Below are 14727 nucleotides of genomic sequence, written 5' to 3'. Positions count from 1 at the left end.
CTCGCTGTGGGCGGCTAACGTCCACTTCCTGGAGTGGGAGGGATGTTCGGCGTCACAGCGACGTCACGCGGCAGCCGGCCAATAGAAGCGGAGGGGAGGAGATGAGTGGGATGTAGACATCCCGCCCACCTCCTTCCTTCCTTCCACATTACCGGCCGGGAGCCGCAGGACGCAGGTAAGATCTGTTCATCGTTCCCGGGGTGTCACACACTGCGAGGTGTGCTACCCCGGGTATGATGAACAACCTGACGTTCAATTTATGAGGAATGAAAGACGTGCGTGCGATGAACGTTTTTCCGTTCAATCGCACGTACCTGTCACACACTGCAATGTCACTAACGATGCCGGATGTGCGTCACTTACGACGTGACCCCGCCGACACATTGTAAGATACATTGCAGCGTGTAAAGCGGGCTTTAAAGAGGACCTGTGTACAATTCTAACATGCCTTGTTTTGTTGAATACATGAAATATTGATGCTGGAGCATCTTTTCTTGTAACCATTTTATTAAAGAACACCTGCTCCTTTTATTTCATGGGAAATAGAAGTATATACTAAGACAGACCCATAAGAGGAGCTCACAGGAGAGTTGAGCAAAATGATTCATAGTACTCTGGTCTAAGGGTACTTTCACACTTGCGTTTATTTCCTTCCGTTACAATCCGCCCTTTTGGAAAACAGCGGAATCCGTTAACGGATTCCGCTGTTTCCCATAGACTTGTATGGGTGACGGATTGTACCAAAAGGACCTGCGTTGCTTCCGCTGGGCGACGCTCCGTTGCTTCCGCCCAGCGAGAGGAACGCAGCATGTAACGTTATTTTGAGCAGCGGAATCCTCTGGATTCCACTGCGCATGCTCTTTTTTTTTTTTTGTACATCAAAACTTTATTTTGGCTCGCGGTGGCCGAACGTTCAGCTGAGTGCCCGGCCGTCGGCAAGCGACAGCGCTCAGCTGAGCGACCGGCCACCGGCATGCCCGGCCGCCGGTAAGTCACAGCGCTCAGCTGAGCGCCCGCCCGCCGGCATGCCCGGGCGCCGGCAAGTGACAACGCTCAGCTGAGCGCCCGCCCGCCGGCATGCCCGGGCGCCGGCAAGTGACAACGCTCAGCTGAGCGCCCGCCCGCCGGCATGCCCGGGCGCCGGCAAGTGACAGCGCTCAGCTGATCACCCGGTGGCCGGCTGCAGGGAGCGATCAGCTGATCACCCGGCGGCCGGCTGCAGGGAGCGATCAGCTGATCACCCGGCGGCCGGCTACTGGGAGCGATCAGCTGATCACCCGGCGGCCGGCTACTGGGAGCGATCAGCTGATCACCCGGCGGCCGGCTACTGGGAGCGATCAGCTGATCACCCGGCGGTCGGCTGCAGGGAGCGATCAGCTGATCACCCGGCGGCCGGCTACTGGGCGTGATCAGCTGATCGTTTACAATAGTCTGCCGCTGGTAAAACTGTAAAAAAAAAAAAAAAAAAATCAAAACGAATTGCATTGTTTTGCAGCATCCGTTGCATCCGTTGTGCCACTATATGCAACGCATCCGTTACACAACGCAATGCAACGGATACCGTTCAACGCAAGTGTGAAAGTACCCTAACTGCTACGTCTGCAGTCTGTCGCTGCTCGGCCAGAGCCCTGTGAACCTCCATCTATCTGCTGGCATCCCCGACACCAATCCGGATTAGCAGTTCTTATGTGACATGATGCATGCGTTACAGCACAATGATGACATTGCGCCAGGACTACTAATCAGAAGAGGCTTCGAAGATGCCGGCAGGTTTGAAGGACTCTAGTTTTGCAGCCACAGGCTATTGACATGACCATTAGGCCTGGATTCTGTAAATCATTTTGTTTATCTGTGGCCCACAAATAAACATTAATAACAAGTACCGTTCATCATATATGTTGTAAGCAGGACAGAAGTTACACGTGGCTTCTGGACTAGTCCTGACAAGACTTATAACCAGATGATCTATGCAAAGTCTGAGCAATTCTTGAAATAAATGAGTCTCTATCACTGTCTCAGCCAAACAAGTTTCCATTCATTGTTTCAGATACCAGCAGCATTTGTTGTCACAGGCCACAATTCTTCACACTTAAGGGTGCTTTACACGCTGCGACATCGCTAGCGATTGCTAGCGATGTTGCGAGCGACAGCACCCGTGCCCCATCGTTGGTGCAATATGTGGTGATCGTTGCTGTAGCAAACATTATCGCTACGGCAGCGTCACACGCACATACCTTTTCTGCGACGTCGCTGTTGCTGCCCAACAATCCCTCCTTCAAGGGGGAGGTGCGTTCGGCGTCACAGCGACATCACAAAACGGCAGCCCAATAGCAGAGGAGGTGCGGAGATGAGCAGCCGGAACATGCCGCCCACCTTCTTCCTTCCTCATTGGCGGTGGACGCAGGTTAGGAGATGTTCATCATTCCTGCGGTGTCACACATAGCGATGTGTGATGCCGCAGGAACGACGAACAACCAGCGGCAAGCACCACCAACGATATTATGAAAAAGAGCAACGTGTCAACGATCAACGATTTTTGCCGTTTTTGCGATCGTTGCTCCTACTGTAGCTGTCACACGCTGCGATGTCGCTAACGACGCCGGATGTGCGTCACTAACGACGTGACCCCGACGATATATCGTTAGCGATGCCACAGCGTGTAAAGCACCCTTTAGGGCACTGCAATGTTCCGCATTATAGGCCTCTGCTCCTGTCATCCTACACAGGGGACCTGTGACCTAAAACGTCTTGTGGACCTTCCACACACATTGTACACCAAAGCACAGGGCCTCCATAGTATACATACACTGAGATGCAGACCTGTAAAAATAAGGTTATATGCAGGGTATAGTATGCGGTGCCTGACAACTATATGCAGAAGGTCTGTAAATAGATACAACTTGTAGTTATACTTTCCACAGAAAACTGACTTAAAAATAATCTGTCAGCAGGCTTTTGCTATCTCATCTGTGAGCAACATGTTGTAGGCAAGGAGATTCTGAATCAGACGATCTGTCACTTAGATTACTGGATGCAGCCGTTCTGACTGAATGTGCATTTTTAGGATAAGTCATGTAGCAGAGTCCAGGGATCTATCCCTGCCAACACCATTGGATTGGCGGGTTCAACCAGATTTAAACAAAAAAAAAACAAAAAACAAAACCCCAGTTCGCGACCGGACTGAACCTTGAATATCTGCCTGGACGCCGATCCTCATAAGTCTAAGGGGACTCGAATATTGTGCTTTAAAATAGTGGTAGACAGGGCTAGGCAGATTAGAGCAAGAGCTTTATACTTACCGAGTCTCTTGTGCAGCTGAAATACTACTTCCAGGGCTGCTCATTACGCTCATACATGTTCACTGCTTCCACCGCCCACCGGCAGTCCTGGCATCTTTGGTTGCAGTCAGACTGTGCCCCCACCCTGTGTGACAGTGTGTATGATTGCTTTGCTTAAAATCACACACTGTTTGTGTATCTATAGTGGTGTAAAAATAAATTAAAAAAAATGGCATAGAGCCCCCATATTGTGAGAGTCAGCACAGATTAAGCATACTGCTAAAGGCTGCAGCCCCCAGCCATGCGCTTATTTTGCAAGTGTATCAAAATAAGAGGGATCCTATGCAGCTTTTTTTTTAATTATTTAAATAATTTTTAAAAAATGGCATGCCGTCCCCCCCCCCCCCAATTTTGATTTATTGGGCCCTATCAGCCTAAAAATAGTAACCTGAAGCCAATCAGATTTGTCTCATCCATTAGATGCGACAATCCCGGCACTTTACCCGGCTCATCCTGATTTCCCTGGTGCTGCAGCACTCGGTGTTATATAAGAGGTTAATGACAGCTCACAGCTGCCATTAAGCCAGAGATTAGTAACGGGAGGTATCTATGAGACCCCCCATTACTAATACTGTAAGTGAAAAAAAATAAACACAAACTCAGAAATAATCCTTTATTTGCAATAAAATACAAAAAAAACCATCCTTTTTCTTCTATTAACCCCAAACACCCAGTTCTGACGTAATCCACATGAGATCCCACTATGATTCCGGCTGTGCTGCATACTGAGGGCACAGCGTGCAAGAACAGAACATATCCAAACGCTGTGGCTTCAGGCAGAGACTGACTGAGCTGCAGCTGTGAGTGGTGATGTCACTCAGTTTATCTGCAGTCACAGCTGGAGGTTCCCACGGTACCCCACATGTGACCGCAGGTAAACACTTGACCTCAGGTGACCTCATTGAACTTGGTGAACTCCCCTCAGGTGAACTGAGTTCAATGATACCTGCATCTCCTGGCAGAAAACTGTGGGAGGGGGGTTGCCAAGATGAGCAGATATGGTACTGAAATTTATACACTAAATTCCTGCACCAATACTGCATTTCTTGGCAAAAAAAACACATCAAAACATGATGCAGTTTTGATGCAATATTTTGCCAGGAGATGCAGATTTGGTGTTGAAATTTCTAAACCAAATTCCTGTATCAAATCTGCATCTTCTGCCAAAAAAACCTGCATATAAACGCGATGTGGATTTGATGAGGGTTTTTTTTTTTTACCAGAAAATGCAAATTTGGTGCAGGAATTTGTTCTGTTAAATTTCAGCACCAAATCTGTATTTCTTGGCAAAATATTGCATCAAAACTGCATTGTGTTGGCAAAAAAACCGCACAAAACTGTATTGGCGCCGTTTTGGTGCAGTTTTCTGCAGGGAGATGCAAATTTAGTGCAGACAGTTCAGCAGATTGGGTGCTGAAATTTATACTACACATAGAGGGAAAACCAACTCACCCCAGATGCCGTCTTGGTTACCAGCGGGTAGAAGCTCGAGACCACGCTTCAGCATGAGACACACGTGTAACAGTAAATGATCCAGCTTTCGGCACGTAAGATAAAATCCAATCTTTAATAGAAATTTTTCTTCATATTCTTTTCATAACATCATGCATGGATGGATAATATGACAGGCTTTCAGGTAAAGTATAAAAGGCCGAAATACTAGACGCATTTCGAGTGACACCGCTCTTAAACTTGGTTAGGAGTTTAAAAGCGGTGTTGCACAAAGAACATCTGCTGTTTCGTCCTCTTATACTTTGTCCGAAAGCCTATCCTATTATCCACCTATACATGATGTTATAAAAATAATTTTTAGAAGAATTTCAATTAAAGATTAGATTTTATCTTACATGCCGGAAGCTCGATAATTTACTTTTTACACGGTAAAATTTATACATCATATTTCTGCAGCAAATCATGTTTTGATGCGGTTTTTTTTTGCAAAAAGATGCAGATTTGATGCAGGAATATGATGTATACATTTCAGTACCAAATCTGCATTTCTTGGCAAAAAAAATGGGGTTTTCTGCTAGGAGATGTATGTCTGATTGAACTCCGTTCACCTGAGGTGAGGTCACTGAGCTCAAGGAGGTCACTGGAGGTCAGTTTGCCTTCAGTCACTGGTGGGGAGCACCGTGGGAACCTTCAGCTGTGAGCGCATATAAACTCAGTGATGTCACCGCTCACAGCTGCTACTCAGTCATTTTCTGCCTGCAGCTTCAGCAGGTGGTTATGTTCTGTACCTGCGTGCTGAGACTGCAGGATGTAGCAAAAGCCAGGATCGTCATGGGACCTCCTGTGGATTACGTCAGACCTGGGTGTTTTCGGGTGAAAGAGAGTAATGTAACCATCCTGGTCCCTATATTGTAATAATTTCCCTTGTTATGCCTTTTTTTCACATAAAAAAGGAATCTTCTCACCTGCCCTCGGTTCCCTCGGCATCCTCTTTTCTCAACATGTGGCCCGCAGGCATCTTAGACCCCTTGATGATTGCAGCCTGGTCCAGGGGGGCGCTGCCTCTAGCACTTTATTTCAGTTGAACTGAAATGTATTACCAGTGCTGCACAGAGATAAACTCTCTACACAGCTATACCAATGCCTGCCTCCCAGCCAAAAGCCAGCAGCTGACGTCATATGCCAACGTCAGCTGTTGGCGGCTGAATGGCCAACAAACGGCATTTGTATAGTTGTGCAGAGAGCTGTGCAGAGAGCCGGCAATACATTCAACTGAAATACAAACGTATTAGACCAATATTAGTTGGGAGTCCCCCTATCTCAGATGATCTACTTACCCTGCTAAAATTAGTGGGTTTGGCAGAAAATTGGCTACGACAGCTAGCTGACCCCAGATTGAGAAGTATAGTAAGTCCTACTTAACAGATACTATTTTGAAAAAGACCTTTCACCAGTTTGAGCATGTTAATATGGCCACATCATGAAATAGTGGCTGCAGAGCTGAATAAAACCTAAAAATATTTATTTGCGGAGATATAGGCTTGTAAATTTTAGTTATAATTTATATTGAGTCCAATAGGGCATTGGCAGAGATTTTTAACTTGGTGCATGTACTTCTTCCCCTGCATGAGGATGACCAATCATAAGCAGGCAGCAACATGCAGTGAAAGAGCACAACCTCATAATAATATAGAGAAGGTTTATCAGTGTGGGACATGTAATGACAGACAGTCTGCTGTCACTGCAGAGCTGTGTTTTGACAAAGTGTCAGGAGGAGAGCAGAGCTGCAAGTGCTTATTCCTTTCACCTCAGTGTGGGGGGAGGAGGAGGATATATCAGCGCTTATAGCACTGTGCGAGGAGAGCTGCAGATGTGTTTGTAATAAGACAAAGCACAGCTCTGCTGTACTGCCCCTCCCCTCATTGACTCTGGCAGATGAAAGATGTTATTTATCTGTGCCCTACTCCAGACAATTGTAATCATACACAGCTCTGAGACATGTAATTACAGACAGCTTGCTCTCCTGGGTGGTGGTGCAATGTACATACATACCTATACAATTAAATATTTACTACATGATGGCGCTTCCTCTGATATCCTCTGTAATATGTTTACATTTCCTGGTTGTGATTCGCACATGGTAGAGGGGTATAAATATTATCAGAGAGATCGGAAACACAATACATTAATAAGGTATCACCTAACCAATTTCTACCACCTTATATACCTTGCACCAGTGCCAATTTGCCCTGATACCTAGTTGCAATATCAATGTCTACCTACTTGAAAAGAAGCCCAAAAAGTAAATGCCGCAATAAACAAAATGTATTTTCCATCAAATTAGCAGTCGCAGAGTGGGATTTTATGACATAAGTAGTAAATTACTAACTGATATAGGTGTTGAACATCACTGGTTAAACAAAGAAGATGTAGTATCATCAGGAAGATACAATGTTAGAAATAGACAAAGTGAGCTCATCTGGACAAATTTCGGGGGTGTTCTAATATGCAACACAGGCTCCCCCAGATCATTGAACCTGAATGTATTGCTTTTTTGTTTCATTAACGTTTTGTATATCTTTTATGTATACTTTGATTTTTCGCTGCTTTTGCATGTCTATAAGATGATATGTTGCTGTGTGCATTTGTCTTTGTCACTTATGCAAGCTATAGAATTTAGTGATTGTGACCCAACTTTTTCCACACATCTTTAAATGCACTATAAAACTGAAATCAAGAAGTCTCAATATAGTTATTGCGCAGAAGACATATTTTCTTGGTTGCACATATGAAAAAACTGTATTGAATGGGTCAGGTTGAGTGTATCTGCAGCATATTGCCCAAATATGTTCTCACCACCTTTATCACATTAGAAAATGAGGCTAAGCCGATGGCTTCCGCAACTGTGAAGGTTTATGTTACATTTTATGTTTCCTGAACACGGTCTATAGCCACTGCTGTCTAATATTAATGTTACGTTTTTAAATTTATTGATAGAGCACCATTGATTCCTTTGTGCTGTAATATGGAGTTTACCATTTTGAAGAGGCACTCATGAATATTTTCATCAACTAAACCTAAAATGTATATGTAATGTAATATGGATGCATTAATATCCTCACCGATCGCTGTCTTCCCCAGTTTCTAGCGTAGCGCCGGCCGTCTTCTGAATCAGATGACAGCTATTCCGGCTTGCGTCCGATCCAGAAGTCACTTTTATAATGTAAGCCTTGTTCTAAAGCTTCATATGCATACATTGTAAAAGCGACTTCTGGCTCACACAAAGCCCCATGTGCGCTAGCAAGTCAGAATAGCCATCACATGACTTGGAAAAGAACCGGAGTGGCACTGGAAGCTGAAGAAGATGATGGTTGGTGAGTATTAATGCACCTACATTACACAACATATACCGGTAAATTTAGACAAGTTTAGCCAATAAAAGGTGTAATATAAATGATTCTTTAAATAAGCTCATCCATTAAAAAAGGTGTAGCCCTTTAAACCCATCTTTTAAAATATAAACATGTACAACTTGTATGATTTCCGGATAAAATGGGGGTGCATATTACCACCCGACTGGGCCGCGGTGGTGGAGTGGGTCATAGGAGGCAGGGTCGGCCATACTGAGGGCTCAGAAGAGCAGTGGAGCAGCTTAGCAGGGTCACAGGATGGGGTGTCTCGGCGGCGGATGCATTGATCTAACTGATCCAGCTCCATTGAATCGCCCGCAGTTGACGCGATGGACTTCAAGAAAATGGCCGCTGAGTCCTATCTGTGCATGCACCGCCTCCCTTTCTTGAAGTCCATCTTTTCAACCACGGGCGATTCAATGGAGCCTGCAGTCAGATCAATGGCACCCGCAGCCGAGACACCCTGTCCTGTGTTGCTCCACTGCGGTGACACCCCTGCAGACTGTTGGCAGATCAATGGCATCCGCCACGACACTCCAAGCCCGCAGTATCGCTGACCCTCCTGAGCCACAACACCGCCTCTTCGGAGCCCGCAGCATCACTGACCCTGCCTCCTGTGATCTTCCTGAGCAGCTCCACCACCACCGCCACCCCCCCGGTGAGCATTAGGATTAAGACGCACTAGGATTATAAGACGGACCCTCCTTTTAACATTAAAAAATATTTTTTCTTATTTTCCTCTTCTAAATTTGGGGTGTGTCTTATAATCCAATGCGTCTTATAAAACAAAAATGCGGTAGTCTCCAACTTGAGCTCCCCCAGCTCCACTGAAACAACTCTTAGACTTCAATATCTCCATTCAAGTTGGGAAGCTTTATGAGCAGGTGGCATCTAAGCTTAATGGAGATACTGAAGCAAAAGCATAGAGAACACATCATTCTGTTACAATACACATTCCAAAATAATATTTTAAGTTGTAGGGAAATATGAAGTAAGACTATTCACTTGCAACTAATTGTTGAAAGAATATTGCAGGACTGCCAGTGGTGTTTCTTAAGATAAGACAGATTGAGGCAAATCTTACTTTGGCTTCTGAAGTTGGTTCCAGGAAGCAAAGTCGATTCCCAAGTCCCTCAGCTGCCAAGCAGAACTTCCTCTGCTCCTTATGGATGGTGGCAACACACTGAAGGACAACTTCATCATCCTACGGAACAAAAATGTTTAATTATTATTAAGTCATTCACAAAGTTAAATATTTAATTATGTAATGAAGAATATTTAAAATAAAAATAAAATCCTGTGCTATATAAACTGAGAAATATAAACATAATATTTTAGGTAACCAGAAACCACCCAGAAGTAACCAGAAGCCACCCAGAAGTAATCAAAAACCACCCAGAAGTAACCAGAAACCACCCAGAAGTAACCAGAAGCCACCCAGAAGTAACCAGAAGCCACCCAGAAGTAACCAGAAACCACCCAGAAGTAACTAGAAACCACCCAGAAGTAACTAGAAACCACCCAGAAGTAACCAGAAACCACGCAGAAGTAACCCGAAGCCACCCAGAAGTAACCAGAAACCACCCAGAAGTAACCAGAAGCCACCCAGAAGTAACCAGAAGCCACCCAGAAGTAACCAGAAGCCACCCAGAAGTAACCAAAAGCCACCCAGAAGTAACCAGAAGCCACCCAGAAGTAACCAGAAGCCACCCAGAAGTAACCAGAAGCCACCCAGAAGTAACCAGATGCCTCACTGTCTACAGTGCAGCCCTCAGTGAGAGAAGCAAATACTTAACATGGCTTTGAATGGCCGAAGTGCCCACACAGGAAAAGCTTGCCGATTGGTTGCTCTGCAACCTTTCCACAAACTTTATTCAGATGACAAACACGAACAGGAACCAGATGTACAGGTAAAAAGTCTGTGTTCGGGTCCAAGACCCAGACACGTGGTGTTAGGTAAAACCCCAAACTTTACAGTTCGGGTTCGCTCATCCCTAATTGTTAGCAATTTTCTGTAAATTTTATTATGAAATGACTCCAAAAGATTCAACTTGGGTCTGAATGAGGTTGGAACTACAATGAAGGCTCAAATCAGTCATTTCAGTTTAGTTCTGCATTGTGTGCTACTTAATCCTATATTCTGAGATCACTGGACATGAGTGGAATATCTCAACAATATTCAACAGGAACCATTTTGTAAAAAAAAAATAAAAATAAAAACTTGAAGTCATTTCCAGGACTACGTTATTGGTGACCTATCCTTAGGAGAAGTCATGAATACCAGATAGTGGAAGTTCTACCACAATAGGTACCTCCCCTGCTCTTAGGTCCCACAGTCACTGAAATTACCCCATTACCATTCAAGAAAAAAGGAAAATTAAGGAGTAAATTACTAAAGAAAACAACAGTATCAAAGAGCAGAAAATATCTGCCATATGATCCCATAGTACATGCTCCAGAGGCAAACTTGACTTTGTTGAGAGACGTCTTAGACGTATTAGAGAAGAGTGGACTCGTGGAAGTTCGGTTCGGCGAGTGCAGCCAGACTTTAGATAAAGTTTTGATTGGGACCCAGCCTTGATCTGAACCCCAGTGGAAGTCACAAATTGGGCAGTTCGGGTCTCCGCCCACATGCAGCCAGCCATAAACAGATCACTTCCGGGGGCGGTTGGCAGGGGTTTTTCAATTTTATTTTTTGGGTGCACACTACATCCGATCATGGTGTTGTTACCCCCAGTGGGAACCGATCAAACACTGCCAGCGCCTCGCACTGGGCTGAGCACCAAGCGTACTCGAGCACAGCGATGCTCACGCGTGTGCTTTGCATGCTTAAAGCACCCAAACTCTGTTATTTGGGAAAAGTCTCTGTGTGGTACGTACGAACACCGAACCTTGGGGTTGGCTCATCTCTAGTTTTTATTCATTTCTTTGTTTTACTTGAATAATTCCAACATTCTGATTGGATTTTTTTTTATCTGTATAACAAACAGTGCTCTGTTTGCAAATCCAAAGCATTTAGGGCCATTTCACACATCCGGCTTTTCACCGGATTGGCGAATCCGGTGCACTCCAGTACAGTGTGATATAGTACAATGGCAGTGCAACAACGTTTGGGTCACATGCTCCGGTCACATGACAGCATGTGACCGGAGCTTGTCGCACTGCCATTGTACTGTATACACTGTACTGGAGTGCACCGGAAATGGCAATCCGGCGAAAAGCCGGATGTGTGAAACAGCCCTTAGTGATGAGAAACCAGTTTGCTCAAATCAGTGCATTTGCATGATACAATCTACAATAACAGATCCATTCCCCTCTCCATTTACTTTAATGTAAGCAGGTTTTTTGGTGAATAACTGTAAAAAGCGCGGTTACATTTTCCCCTTCAAACATAGTCTATGACATTCCCTGAGTGAAATGAGGCGTCTGTGCAAAATTTTGTGATTGTAAATGCGACGATGCCGATTCCTTTAACGGACACGGACACACACACACACAGCTTTATACTGTGTATTAGATTAGTAAAAACTATTTGTGGACTGTAAAATATCCTTTATACAAGTCAAAATAATAAAAATATAGTATATATAAAAAATTTTTTATATCTATATATATATATATATATATATATATATATATATATATATATATATATATATATATATATATATATATATATATATAAAGAAAACGGATAGCGCAGGTATGCATAAGCATTGCTCTCGTCATTATAATCTATGGGAGAAAACATTAGCTTAGCGCACATTGACAGACGGACTCTACAATTTGTGTTCATTGAATGTTTGACAGTTTACAAAGTGAATCATGCTGTATATCACTATTTCTATTTAACCTTTTCAATCCAACAACAGCCTTTGATGTGACCCGTTCACCCTTTCTGGCCCGGTATACAGGAAATCAAGCCCAATTTGAATGAATGTTTCTACACATTTTTCTGTGCTATAGACTACTACAAGTAGTGCAGCGTCTCATTGTTGCTTTCTATACTCCCTGCAGATTCTTTACATTCTGCTGCTTCCTTCATTCTGGTAGTGTGCACACATTCCTGACTGTCACTTACTCCGATGCCCGAAATAGACACGTCAATATCTGCTGTCATGTGTTACCGGGACAGACAAGTCGCATGTTCCAACAGTGGTCTTCATACATTGTCGTGCTTCATAATATAAATTCTGGACATTGTAAAATATGCATTACTATAATTATGAGTAGACCATATGTCAGGGGACATTACCCTCGTAGCCACACCTGATGTGATAAATAATGCAGAGACAGCAAGTCTTATTTTTGCAGCCTATCTTCACTTCTGGCAGCCAGAAGCGCAAATCTTTGTAGAGATCAGCAAAGAAATGTGTCACAGAATGTTGGGGTTATTGTACTTAAGGATCAAGTGTCACTATGAAGCCTACAAGTATTCACCCCCTTGGACTGTTTCATGTTTCATTGTGCAACAGGTCTGAATCAAGTTCAATTTCTGGGATATCGCTGAAGAGATCCTTTAGCATTTGTAGCATTCATATTTTATGGCTTTGTGTTGTGCTGCTACAATATCTTCTGATTAGTTTAATAATTATCAGCTCAAAAAGAGGTTTAATGAATTTAGAGCTGAGCGGATTGCTAATAATCCGGGTCCAGCGGATCAGTGGTGGGTTGACAAGGAAGTCCGAGATGCAAAATCCGGGCCAATATATGTCAATGAGGAGCGGAATCCGGGACGAGAGAGAGAGAGAGATAGATAGATAGATAGATAGAGAGAAAAAAAAATGCCGAATCCGGAGCGTGCACCGGGAATCCCGCATCCGGGTCGGACCCGGATCTACCGCTGAGACCGCGCGGATCCGGATTTTTCCAGTCCGGGTACGCTCAACACTATTAATGATGAAAGATATGAGTATTAAAAAAAATATATACCCCATAATATAAATTAAAAATAGTTCTTGATTTTAAAAAGGAGCTATGACCAGGTTAAAAGTGGCTATTTTTTCCCATTAGTGTTTTCTTGGTGCTTTCCTGAGTATGATGTGTTTAAGGTTTTTTTTTATCTGTAATATGGTTCCAAAGATATAGATCTTTTTCATTTGGAGCTAAATTTTCTGGGTTTTGCCAAATGGGCGTGGCTCACAGGACTCTTAGGGGGTCTTTATTCTGCTTTGCATTATTACCCCATCTTGATAGAGACTGGTAAGTCAACATTCACTAAGAAGGCCCGTATTTCTGGCACCTTATGGTGGATTTAATAACAAAAAGGAAATCCCAGCATATTTTTTTATTTACTATTACAATTTGTAGCAGGTAACATTATCTCCAAGTAATAGGAGGGCAACGGTGCATGTAAAGTCATAAACCATTTTATAAAATAGGAACCTGCATTCAGGCTGAGCTGCCATTGCGTAAGTGACAGCCAAAATTTAAAGAGAAGTTTCTGGAAAGCGGATACCAAAATCTAAAACCTTTCTCAAGAACGACAAATATATAGTTAGAAAAACTATAATATCCCTGTCTAATTTAGTCATGAAAGTTCTGGCTCTTTAAGAGAGAACAATGTAAATTTGGGCTCTCCCCTGCCTCGCTATTTTGACAACTGAGTGAGCCTGTCACTGTGCAGATGTAAACACAGGGAGAACTTGTGATGAAGTCTTACTGCAATCTGGATTCCCATTTATTACAGAACAGTTGGAAAAGGCAAGAAAGATCAGAAATAGAAATACATTCTGTCACAACTTCCGAGGAGTGTTGGATGGCCAAGTACAGTAAGTAGCCAGGGTAATCATTTACAAGTTGCCATATCCTCACCTAGTAGATTTACCTATTAGAAGCAGCTCCATCCACCTCGAAACTTCATAATACACAATGGGATCTTATATAGAACTGCTCAATAACAAGATCAAAAAGTATTGAAGAAAAAATGTTGCCCAATTTGCATTTTACGGATTCGCTGTCCACTCGGATGCATTGGTTGTTTGTGATTCTTTTCATTTGAATTTATGACAAAATTAGGTAAAACAATTCTTCCATTGTATTCTATGGGCCAGTGAGTCGACAGAACAACAAAATCAGCTAAATTCTGCCTGATCTGAGCACAAAGTTCTTTGCTCTTCACACACGGTTTCTCGACAAGGTTTGTATTTACTACAGGACTGGAAAGTGGAATCCAAAAATTTTGATACCAGTATGTAAAGGTGCAAATGTATCTGCTGCAGCAGTGATAGTCAGTACAATTGTTACGAAAAATCCAAATAACACATTTGTAGCGCCTCTGTAGCCATCAGAGAGCTACAAGGTTCTGCATCCCCACCAGGATGCAGGGCCTACCCCCTAGGGACCCAGTAGACCAGTGCCGGTAACACGCAAACACTCCAGGTAATCCCAGTTTTCCACAACAATCCTCCACACAATGGTACAGGGCTAGGGTCGGACCCATGGATGGCCGCCTAGAGGTGGAGGAAGTCCAGTCCACTAGTTGATGAGGTGGGAGGGGCGGACTTGAGGACAGAGAGTCAGAGAGT

The 14727-nt window shown here is 43.7% G+C and overlaps 1 protein-coding gene across 9 annotated transcripts in view; it reads right to left on the bottom strand.

The window, feature by feature from the left end:
• Positions 1 to 14727, bottom strand: part of LOC142258359 (ryanodine receptor 3) — an 847167-nt gene that overhangs the window by 649191 nt on the left and 183249 nt on the right. For all 9 annotated transcript variants that reach the window (XM_075330934.1, XM_075330936.1, XM_075330935.1 and 6 more), the window contains exon 2: positions 9285 to 9404. In XM_075330934.1, coding sequence (XP_075187049.1) covers positions 9285 to 9404 — 120 coding nt within the window. The remainder of the gene's footprint in view (positions 1 to 9284; positions 9405 to 14727) is intronic.

This window comes from Anomaloglossus baeobatrachus, chromosome 12 (assembly GCF_048569485.1).
Source record: "Anomaloglossus baeobatrachus isolate aAnoBae1 chromosome 12, aAnoBae1.hap1, whole genome shotgun sequence".
NCBI lineage: Eukaryota > Metazoa > Chordata > Amphibia > Anura > Aromobatidae > Anomaloglossus > Anomaloglossus baeobatrachus.
Note: the sequence above shows the minus strand (reverse complement) of the source record. Positions and strands in the feature narration are given on the sequence as shown.